The sequence below is a fragment of the Chrysemys picta genome, chromosome 7 (genome assembly GCF_011386835.1).
Source record: "Chrysemys picta bellii isolate R12L10 chromosome 7, ASM1138683v2, whole genome shotgun sequence".
NCBI lineage: Eukaryota > Metazoa > Chordata > Testudines > Emydidae > Chrysemys > Chrysemys picta.
In genome coordinates, this window is record NC_088797.1 from 118767356 (window position 1) to 118779617 (window position 12262).

Consider the following 12262-nt stretch of genomic DNA (forward strand, 5'->3'; position numbering starts at 1 on the left):
TATCTGAGGCCTGGTCTACACTACGGGGGGGATTGATCTAAGTTACGCAACTTCAGCTACGTGAATAACGACAGTGTGAGTCGACTGCTGCCACTCCCCCGTGGACTCTGCCTGCTCCTCTCGCGGCGGTGGAGTACAGAAGTCGACGGGAGAGCGCTCGGGGGTTGATTTATCGCGTCTAGATTAGACGCGATAAATCAACCCCTGCTGGATCGATTGCTGCCCGCCGATCAGTGGGTAGTGTAGACATACCCTAAGAGGAAAGAGCATTAATCTATAGAGACTGATTTGGAGGCACAATTTTCCTCAGCACTCCAGGGTGTGTGAACACTGCCTGTGGGATGGTACAAATGGCTTCCTTCTTCTAAACTAGCCAGCTGCATGGGTTGCATAGAAGAAGCAGACCCTAAGCTCATCCAGGTGAAAGACTGTGATTTGCTCTGACCCTTATGTGAGGTGCATAAGAGAAAGGGAATCTCCATGCAGTCTCTGTTTTTCCTCCTCTCAGATGCCTGCATTAAGGACCAGGACAATTTGCTCCAAAGTTAGGGACACTAAAATAATTAATAGACTCAAATCCTGATTGATCACATTTGCTAAATACAGAGATAATAAACCGACTCAGGGACCCAACTGTACTCGTCCCACTGCGGCCATCCCTGTCAACAGAGAAATGCAGTGAAAGGATCATTGCAATGCTTAGAACGTGTTGGGATGAAGATCCAGGGAGAAGGCCAACGTTCTCCTCTGTGAAGAGAGGGTTAAGAGATGCAAGCCCCGAAGGGTGAGTCTTTCTTACCTGTTTTAGAATGATACCAGATATACATTGTGCTTTTCATCCAGCAGGCTCCCAAAGTGTTTTATAGATGGCATCCATTACATAGGGATTACTCACACATCGCTGAAATGCAGCTGCATCAGAGATGGGATGTAGCAGCTGTTTAACAGCCCACAGCACCACTGCAGGATAGTTTAGAACAGGAAAATAAAGAGTTAGATTTTCCCAATATCTCACCTTTCTGACTATAAGGATAGTAAAGTTCTGGACTAGACTTCCAAGAGAGGTTGTGGAATCCCATCACTGGAGGTTGGACAAACACCTGTCAGGAACGGTCTAGATTACTTGGTCGTGTCTCATCACAAAGGGCTGGACTAGATGACCTCTCAAGGCCCTTCCAGCCCTACATTTCTGTCATTGTATGAATAATGTCCAGCTGAAACCACAGTTGAGGGGTGGGGTGGGGGTTAAATGGATGTAGTTAACTTGAAATCTAGTCAGTTTTTAAAAGAGAGTTTAAAGTTCTTTCCCAGAAGTGTAGCTCCTCCCTGTCAATGTTTGCATTTTCGCAATCACATTTTTCCTAGTGGTGAAATGTTTTTCTTTCCTCTCTTGAGTGAAAGACTCACATGGTGGAAACTGTGGGCTATACAGGAGGAATCATTAAACTAATGATATGCGAAGTACTGTCAAAATAGACTGAAAAAAAAACAGGCCTTTTATGCTCTAATCTTTTTCACATACAGTATCTTAAGTGTTACCAGTAATAAATATGTAAAAAACCAATCAGACAAAAATATATTTAAATTGTTGGTATTTTTAAGTAGTTAGCATATAATTATCCACAGCGGAATTTGGCCGGGATGCCAGGATACCACTTTGAGTCTTGTAAGGGACTTTGATTTGATGTTTCATCTGAAAATTGTCACTTCTGGCACCACAGTGCTCCCGAAGACTATGCGGGGGCATTGGGTCAGTACTCACATTAACTGCAGCATGGATAGTCTCCATGGATATTTCTTATCCAAGTTAAATTATGAGATCTGATGACAGGCCCATAGTGGGGAGTAGCCAAGTATCAGAAGTCATTTCTCCCCCATGAACTCTAGATGCTAGAGGGGATCTTTGATGGAAATGGAAGTGGAATACAGTTCCCATCAAAATTTTGTATTACACCTCTACCTCGATATAACGCGACCCGATATAACATGAATTCAGATATAACGCGGTAAAACAGTGCTCTGGGGAGGGAGAAGGGGGACGGATCAAAGCAAGTTCGATATAACACGGTTTCACCTATAACACGATAAGACTTTTTGGCTCCCGAGGACAGCGTTATATCGGGGTAGAGGTGTACTTAGTGCTATTAGGTAAATTAAAAACAATATTTGTTTGAGCAATTCCATTAGCCACATCAGCATCTTGGATAACATGGTAAACAAACTGGAAAAGTATGCCAATCATTTGGAGGACGTGGTGGAAGAAAGGACAGCCCAGTTGGTGGCAGAGAAGAAAAAGACAGATAAACTTTTGTCAGCAATGTTGCCCAGGTAATCAAACAACTTTTGTACGTTCATAAGTTTGTCGACAATAGAATTTGGGGCAAGACAGAGCCTTTCATACTCAGTGTATCTCAGAATGCTTTGCAAAGTACTATTGTCACTTAAACACTGCTAGTACAGCCTCGGGCACTAACTAATGAATGGTAATTAAGCAATGAATTATTATTATTCGTTATATTGTGATAGTGCCTAGAAGCTCCAGTCAGGAACCAGGGGCCCATTGTGCTAGATGCTGTACAAACCTAGAACAAAAGGACTATTCCCCCGAAGAGCTGACAGTCTCTAAGACAAAGGACTACAGCCGGGTACACCAGACATGAGGAGCAGTAGGAAACAATCAGACTGAACTGTTCAACATAAGTTGTGGTCTAAGCGTGCCAGCTCCCTTACGCCTTGTCAAATATTTTGTAGGTATAGCTTGGATTCAGGCTAGCCAGCATCATTTTAAAACGCATTTAATGCCATCAACTTCTTGTGCTCCACTGACCTTCACCCTCACACACCTCTCTGGCAAGTGGCCACTTTTCTCTGTCGCACCCTCTTTCCCTCCAGTAGATGCTTTAATTTGGGGACCTTTTGCCAAAGTGGAAGCTGGTGTAAATCCAGATTGAATCTGGTTTGGGGATTTTTAAGGCAGGCTTAAAAGTGCTTTAAACAGGCCACTTGGTGTATTTCCCAAACACGCAGGATGTTAAGGCCAAATGGATTTATTCTGAGGTGGAGAGAGAGAGAGAGACAGACATGGAGGAAATGATCACTTTCTCCTCCTGTCCCAGCTTCATCCGAGAGCAGCTCATCGCTGGGAAATCCGTGGAGCCTGAGAGTTTTGATTCTGTGACCATCTTCTTCTCAGATATTGTTGGGTTCACCAATTTGTGTTCTCTCAGCAATCCCCTGCAAGTGGTTAATCTCCTGAATGACCTGTACAGCCTGTTCGATAACATCATTAAAACGTATGACGTATACAAGGTGAGACACGCTGCTCCCCGGGTTCTCAGGCAGCACAATTGCTGGGCCCAGTCCTGCAAGCAGTGTGTTTGCAGAACTTCTATCAAAGTCAAGGAAAGTTTCCTGGAGAGCGAGAGAGCACTCAGTCAGGCTCCCCAATCTGTAGTCACTTGCATCCAAAACCCATTAATATCACTGACCTGATATAGTTCCAATTGTTGGTGGTTGAGTGCAGTCAGTGGCAGAACCATGACTAGAATGTAGAAGATCTTAACTCCTGGTTTTAAGCTTAGTCCACTAGTTTGCACTGTCTCACATATCTATTCAGGGACATCATCATAGCACCTAATCACATCAGCCACACTATCAGAGGCTCGTTCACCTGCACATCTACCAATATGATATGTGCCATCATGTGCCAGCAATGCCCCTCTGCCATGTACATTGGCCAAACCGGATAGTCTCTATGCAAAAGAATAAATGGACACAAATCAAAGGTCAAGAATTATAACATTCAAAAACCAGTCAGAGAACACTTCAACCTCCCTGGTCACTCAATTACAGACCTCAAAGTCGCAATACTCCAACAACAAAACTTCAAAACCAGACTCCAACGAGAAACTGCAGAACTGGAATTAATTTGCAAACTGGACAACCATCAAATTAGGCTTGAATAAAGACTGGGAGTGGATGGGTCATCACACAAAGTAAAAACTATTTCCCCATGCTAATTTCCCCCTCTCCCCCCCCCCCCACTGTTACTCACAGCTTCTTGTCAACTGTTGGAAATGGGCCATCCTGATTATCACTACAAAAGTTTTTTTTCTCCTGCTGATAATAGCCCACCTTAATTGATGACTCTCATTATAGTTGGTATGGCAACACCCATTTTTTCATGTCCTCTGTGTGTGTATATATCTTACTACTGTATTTTCCACTGCATGCATCCGATGAAGTGGATTTTAGCCCACGAAAGCTTATGCTCAAATAAATGTGTTAGTCTCTAAGGTGCCACAAGGACTCCTTGTTGTTTTTGCGGATACAGACTAACACGGCTGCCCCTCTGAACTTTACTATGGGCTGCTATTTGCCCTGTGCCGCAGACACGTAACGTGCTGCCTAAGTGCTTGGTTTTCCTTGCTACAGGTTGAAACCATCGGAGATGCCTACATGGTTGCCAGTGGCCTTCCCATCCGCAATGGAATGAAGCACGTTGAGGAAATTGCTACAATGTCTTTGCACTTCCTCAGTGCAATGATCCCTTTCAAGATAGAGCACATGCCTGAAGAGAAGCTGAAGCTGCGGATTGGCATTAACACAGGTAAGTAGCGTGAGTCTCACCTGCTTCCGATACTGAGATTTGTTCTCGGTCCATATAAGTTGAGCCACAAATACATAATTCACATGTTTGCATCAATTCATAATTCACCTCAGGATGAATCAAGCATCAGGTTAAGATGAGACCAGAGAGCATTTTTTAAGGGGGCTTATCCTCCAGTCCTAATTCAGCCAAAATTCCCCTCAACCTTAATTTGGAGTTTTGCCTGAGTAAAGAACTGGTGGCCAAATGTTTGTTTTAACCTTGGGTATGGGGTTCATCCTTATATCATTGTAGCACATATTGAGCAGTTACAGCATGAGACAGGGAGTTAGGAATTCTGGATTCTCTTCATACCTCAGCCATGACTTGCTGTCTGACGTTGACTACTTACATAACTGCTCTGTACCTCAGTTTCCCCATCAGGAGGCTGGCAATATTAACATTCAGTGTCCTTACAGATTGCTGGGGAGATTAATTAGTTCCTATTTTTAAGTGCTCTGAGATCCGTGGTTGAAAGGTTCTATCGAGGTGTAGAACATTAATATAAGACATTCAGAAGCACTAACAGTGAGTGCTCTGTCCTGTGTTTGTAAATCACCATGTAAATGTACAGTGCTATGCAAACATTTTACAATGATTATAGTAACGTTGGGCTTCCGCTTTAGTACTCATCTAAAGAATGACACCTCCATTCTTAATTGGTGCTTTCCATTTCCTATCCAAGCAATGCTGGCACAGCTTGGAGTCTATGCTGACAGAAGAGTTTGTGGGGAAACTCAATGCAGCATATACCAGCAAGATCATTTAGACATACATTTCAGTGGTAGGACTCTTCCTGAAAAGATAATGCATGTATCCAAGGTCATCTCACAAATACTGGCCTAGAACTATAACATTACCTACCATTGGAGCTGTAATTTCTACAGCTGGGCAAAATTTTTCAGATGAATAGTTTATTTGCTGAAAAATGCAGTTTCAGACAACATGAAACTTATTCAAAAATTTGACACAAATTTGCCGAATAGTTTCATTTGCAAAAATGGAAGAGAAGGCCACGTCCCCTATAACTTTTTGGCCCAGTGTATGTAGGGCTGGGATGTTGGAGGCCTAGGTTCTCAAATTGACAGAGGTCAGGAAGAAATCCCCCTTATGGGCAGGTTATTACACAACTGCCTGCTGCTATAGAACGTTTTGAGACTTACTCTGAAGCATCTGGTCCTGTTGAAGTCAGGATGTTGTTGTAGATGGACCACTTGTCTCCTTTAGTATGACAGGAAAGCATAATCCCAACTATACATATAAAATGATGGGGTCTAAATTAACTGTTACCACTCAAGAAAGAGATCTTGGAGTCATTGTGGATAGTTCTCTGAAAACATCCACTCAATGTGCAGCGGCAGTCAAAAAAGCGAACAGAATGCTGGGAATGATTAAGAAAGGGATAGATAATAAGACAGAAAATATCATGTTGCCTCTATATAAATCCACGGTGTGCCCACATCTTGAATACTGCGTGCAGATGTGGTTGCCGCATCTCAAAAAAGATATATTGGAATTAGAAAAGGTTCAGAAAACGGCAACAAAAATTATTAGGGGTATGGAACGGCTTCCGTATGAGGAGAGATTAGTAAAACTGGGACTTTTCAGCTTGGAAAAGAGATCGCTAAGGGGAGATATGATTGAGGTCTATAAAATCATGACTGGTGTACAGAAAGTAGATAAGGAAATGTTGTTTACTCCTTCTCATAACACAAGAACTAGGGGTCACCAAATGAAATTAATAGGCATCAGGTTTAAAACAAATAAAAGGAAGTATTTCTTTACACAACACACAGTCAACCTGTGGAACTCCTTGCCAGAGGATGTTCTGAAGGCCAAGACCATAACAGGGTTCAAAAAAGAGCTAAATAAATTAATGGAGGATAGGTCCATCAATGGCTATTAGCCAGGATGGGCAGGAATGGTGTCCTTAGCCTCTGTTTGCTAGAAGCTGGGAATGGGAGACGGGATGGATCACTTGATGATTACCTGTTCTGTTCATTCCCTCTGGGGCACCTGGCACTAGCCACTGACAGAAGGCAGGATACTGGGCTAGATGGACCTTTGGTCTGACTCAGCAGGGCCATTCTTATGACAATTTCTATGTTCCTTTCTCAGGGTGTTTCAGTGACAACTGCAAATGTTGGGGAAATAATTGCCTAAATATTTTGATCTTCATACATGTCTCTGTACTAATGACACAACAGAGCATTTCTATGGTGTTTTAATAATCCCTAGCTCTTTTTCCTCCATTGATCATAAAGAGCCTTACAAAAGAGGTCAGTATTATTATCCCCATTTTACAGATGCGTAGTGAGATTGTGATTTGTCCAAGGTTACCCAGCAGGCCCCTGGCAGAGCTAGAAATTGTACGCATATTAGTTTTTACAGCAACAGTCAGATTAGCTAGGGATTGTTGCCATGTTCGCAGTTGCGGAAACTGAGACAATAAGCCATGAGTTGCGCAAATCAAGAATGGAAGTTGGCATCAAAGCTGGGATTAGAATTTAGGAGTTGCACATTCCCATGCTTGGGCTCGAGATAGGAGACTATGACACTCTTTCATTTAAACTGCTTCTCCAGTGCCTAGTTAGGAGTCCCAGTGCGGGGCAAAATTGCTTTGACACTTGCTGTCTTGATAGCTTCATGGTTTGTGCTTTGTTTTGTACTTTAGGACCTGTTGTTGCAGGAGTGGTGGGAATCACAATGCCACGGTACTGCCTGTTTGGAGACACTGTTAATACAGCCTCAAGGATGGAAAGTACCAGTTTGCGTAGGTACCATTTACGATGAGTTTGTAGTCATCCTGCATGGAATTTTTTTTAACCACAAATAGAGGCAGTGTTACACTTAACCCGTTGTTAATTGACATTTTTTGTGTCAAACCTTTGCCATGCAATGCTCTGATAACCCAGTTTGATGAACCCTGAGGGTTTCTTACCTCTGAGATCATTGTTGTCGGATAATAACAACTAGTTCTTACATGGTGCTTTTCATCAGCAGATCTCAGAGCACTTTACAAAGGAGGTCAGAATCATGCTCCTTATTTTACAGTGGGGGAAAGTGAGGGATGGAGGTGAAGTGACTTGCCCAAGCTCACCCAACTGGCCTGTGCCAGAGCCAGGAATAGAACCCAGGTCTCCTGAGTCCCAGTTCATTGCTCTGTCTACTGCTATCCACAGTGACAATGTTTCATGTTTCACAACCAGCTGGGATGTTCAATCTTTGAAGAACTTAAAATGAACATGGTGTTTTGTATGTTTGTTACTGCCCTCAGACACACATGACTGTGCATCATAGAGCCTATACTGCTACATCAGTGGTTCCCAAACTTTAACAACCCGCGAACCCCTTTCACTAAAATGTCAAGTCTCGTGAACCCCCCCTAAAAATGAATATTTCCATGGATTTTCTCCCTTACCTCAGTGTAAATTATAAAAGCATTGATCTTGGACATATGAAATTTGTTTTTATGACATGCTTATTACACACTATTTATTAATTATTATTTATCATTACAGTATTTTTATTACATTATGAAAACAGCAACACTCTTCCAAGATCTCACTTCTGTACCTTGTATCACTTTTGATTAAGCCTGTTATAAGACAAGGCTCCTATCAGAGGTGTCAGTAGAAAAAAGAGGTGCGGGGGCAAAGCCCCCATGCACCTCAGGGCCTGGGGGGGCACTGCCAGAAAAGTGGGGGGGTCCACGGGGGCCACTGGAAAAAAAGGGCAGGGACCCACAGGGAGGCACACTGTCGTGGGGGCGGCATGTGACCCTCATTGCCCCCCCATAGGAGCCTCTGGCTCCTGTGTTTCATCAAGGAGTATCAGATGTGAAACAGCATGAAGGTATTTAAGAAGCCAACTCAGAGTTCCTCCTACACAAGCATTCAGGTCTTGAGCAGTCCAGGCAAACAATGCACGTTACAACAAAGCTTAAACTTGTTCTTCATAATAATTTAAAAACAACAGTAGCAGCCTATTTAATTTTAAAAGCAGCAAAAAATATACACCTCCCTTTCTATTTCGTAAAAGGAGTCTTGAAGTTTAAATCTCCTCGGCGTGATAGATACGCTTGCTTTGATCTGCTTAGCTCTTGGAAGTCCCCAAAGTTCCAGGCTGCTGGCCCGTGCTGCCCGGGGTCCCTATGGACAGTTCTGTCCGCCATTAGGGAATTTTTTCCCGAGAACCCCCGTAACATTTTGTGAACCCCCAGGGGTTCACGAACCCCCGTTTGGGAACCACTGTGCTACATGGAGAGGTCTTTGCTTGCTCATTTCTTTCCCGCTGATGCCATGAAGCTCTGAATGACCGTATTGTGCAGCGTAGTGACAACTGCAAGGACCTAGATAGCCATGGATGTTACAATACCAAATATGAAAAGAGAAAGTTTGAGGTTTATATAATAAATACCGTGCTTTTGCCCTGGAAACTGTTTCTGACAAGTGACTTCATTTTAAATGGAGTCAGACTAAAGCCTAAATTTTAATTACAAACCCTTCTGAACAGGAGGAAAGATTCGGGCCAAAAATGAAACACAACCTTTAGGAAGCTAAACATTAGGTTCTAAAGAGATTGATCCTGCCCCTTTAACGAGTTAATCCTCCCCAGCCAGCCAGTCATATACATTTATAAAATAAGTAAATAGATTTATTTTGCTGTAGCTCTCCGAATCCATGTCTCCACAACCACTGCTAATGCCTTGCAATCCATCGGCGGGTATGACTTGCAAGAAAGAGGGACCATAACAGTAAAGGTATGAACATTGAGAGTGCAGAATGGGAGCCTATCATGCCAAATAGGTAGATCTAATATATTTGACAGCATATGAAGGAATTTTCAAGGACGTACAATGTATGCAGAACATATGCTTTCCTGGATATGAACTGATGTTAATGCATCAGTGTAAAAACAAAACAACAAACATGTTGAGGTGTTCAGTACTATGGTGTGACTTAAATCAGACACCGCCATCATTTTGTATATGATAACCATCTGCCTAACATAGGACAGTGCTTTGCAAACTAGAATGAAGCAATCCAGAAAAACAGGACTCAGTGATGTGAAGTCTTTGTGCTTTCACAGCCCTTTCAGTATCTCACATTCTTAGATCCTGTGCATGGTTTCTACCTTGTCATGCTCTGTTGATATTACTATTCTTTATTGCTTATGTTGCTGGAGTGCCTTGAGGCCCCAGTAAGGGACCATGGCCTCATCATGCTAGCCACTGTACCAAGGTATAACCAAGAGATGCTTCCTGCTCCAAAGACCTTACAGTTAGAGCTTGCCAGAAGTTTTCCAATGGAACAGTTTCATTGGAAAATACCCATTTCTCAAACCTGAAATGTTTGACAAAAATGGTTTGAGTTCTAGGGTCCCTGGCTGGGGCCAGGGACCCTGGGCTTCCAAGTGGGCAACCCTAGGACCCAGCTGGTCAGGGAGTCTGGAAGGCCTGGGGTCTCCTGCCCCAAAGCAGTTCCTGTGGTGGGGTTGCCCCGCAGCTACAGACACTGGGAGTCCAGGCAGCTGCTGACTGAAATCAACATGCGTGTCAATTTCATAAGCACAGTAGGAATTTCAGTCAGTATCAGCCATGGTTTCAGACAGGGCTGGTCTTAGAGGTGGGAAGTCAGGATGCCTGCCCTGAGCACTGACATTGTGGGGCACCGGGTCATTGCACTTGGAGGTGTCAAATCCCTGGAGGCAGGGAGGGAGTTAGTTTGATTTTTGTTTTGTTTTTTGGGTTTTTTTTTTAATTGCACCTTTTGAGTATGGAAGACACCGAAAATGTCTTCCATCCTGGGTGACAGCACATCTAGGGGTGGCCATGGCTCCAGGGAGCCCATTTCATTTTGAAAACGCCACATGACGATGTCTCCTTTCCCCAAGATTTCCAGTTTGGGGGAAACTTTGAACAATTTGGAACAAAACCAAATTCTGAAATACCAAATTATCCCACAATCCAGACATTCCTAGTTTTGGCCAACTCTACTTAAAATCAATGTGGGTCCCCCTCCACCCCCCCCGCCCCTGATTTCTTTGTACAACTCCACTTTCACTTCTTTCTGTTATCAGGGAAAAGGAGAACAAAGAACGTTTTGGTTAAAAGGAAAAGCTGACCTTCACTTGGCTCTCCCAGAGTTCAGTGACAAATGGTGAGGCCGTTGGAAGGAAACTTTGCAGGTAAGACAGTGATAAGGTTTCTGTAGGGAAGGGTGTTAAATCCGTATGCTGATAATGCAGTTATACAGTTCAAGGACTGGAGGAGTGATCTAACATGTGGGTCAATTGAAGCTACTTCGCGTGGCATTGCCTCTTAGGAGGTATGTTTGTGCTGCAGCTGGGAGCGTACCTCCCAGTCCAGGTAGACAGGCATGCACTAGTTCTGCTTGAGCTAGCAAGCTAAGAATACCAGCACGTCACGGGCTAGACACCAGAGTACAAGCCTACCTGATCACCTAGGTCCATACTCGGGTGGCTAGCCCGTGCTATACTGTCCACACATCCTAGTTTTAGCATGCTACCTTGAGCAAAGCAAGTGTTTGTCTGTCTGCTTGTGCTGGGAAACATGCAGTGTAGACGTATCCTTAATGAAATATAGGAGATTTGGGAGTCATTAACTTGACTCCTCGGGTGGTTTATATCAGCGTTGCTCCATTGACTGCAGTGGAATTACGCTGTTCAGGATCTGACCCTATTGTGTGTTATCCAAATATTCTCATTCCGGTATGACAGTCTGAGTTCAACAGAGGCACGGCAGTGTAATGGCATCGTGGTTCATGAGGACTGTGAATAACAATTCCTGGGCTATGAGATGGGATTATCGCTTACAATAACATTTTCAAGCCACACTGTTTTGCTTGTTAAATCTGAAAACAGCCGGTTATTCCTTGCCCATTAACTCCTAGACTCACTTGAAACTCAATCCACCTGGGATCTATGCTGGCATAGAAGTGTAACCAAGTGTTTAGTGTGTATTAGTGTATTAGTGTGGCCAATCCACACAGCATCTGAGTCTCTTAAAGCTCCCAATGATAAGCCAGTACTTAAACTCAAGATGTAAAGGTTTTGGAGCTCCCTGGCTCAATCCCTGGTCATGACCAAAATGGCAGTTGTCACAGATGCACATGAAGAAATCTCCATTAAAGCCAATGGGAAGTTCTCCTTAAAAATCAATGGTAGGATATGACCTTTGGTACATAAGAAATAGAGGGAATTAAACTGGTCTTTGCACCACGTTATAGCATATTCACTGGTTAAATTTCAATTCTGTCATAAACTGATGACATAAGTAAGTCTATATGAGCAATTCATTTGGCCCACAGTCTTTCCCCTATTAGGATTATTTGGCTTGTTGCATTAAAACCTTGGCAAATCCTATATCTACCCCCAGGAGATGCCCTTTCAAAGCAGATGCAGTTCTATATCTTCCTATTTATGTTCTCTTACTAGTTGATTAGAAGACAAGACAGAGAGTATGTTGCAAAGCTATTCAGTGTAATCTTTAAGAGGTGAGCGAAACATCTTCACCACTTGTAAGTTGATGATGCATTAATATGCATAGCCCACCAAAAACATCCTGGAAACAGAAAGTATGTTATGCATTTC

General features: G+C 43.2%; 1 protein-coding gene across 1 annotated transcript in view; it reads left to right on the plus strand.

Annotated features, from left to right (window-relative positions):
- The window catches only part of LOC101944291 (guanylate cyclase 2G-like), a 29632-nt gene that overhangs the window by 13228 nt on the left and 4142 nt on the right, over positions 1–12262 (plus strand). The window contains exons 8-14 of the mRNA XM_065552502.1: positions 607–784; positions 2188–2328; positions 3117–3309; positions 4435–4609; positions 7323–7421; positions 9319–9410; positions 10730–10837. Of these exons, the coding sequence (XP_065408574.1) occupies positions 607–784; positions 2188–2328; positions 3117–3309; positions 4435–4609; positions 7323–7421; positions 9319–9410; positions 10730–10813 (962 nt within the window). The 3' untranslated portion in view covers positions 10814–10837. The remainder of the gene's footprint in view (positions 1–606; positions 785–2187; positions 2329–3116; positions 3310–4434; positions 4610–7322; positions 7422–9318; positions 9411–10729; positions 10838–12262) is intronic.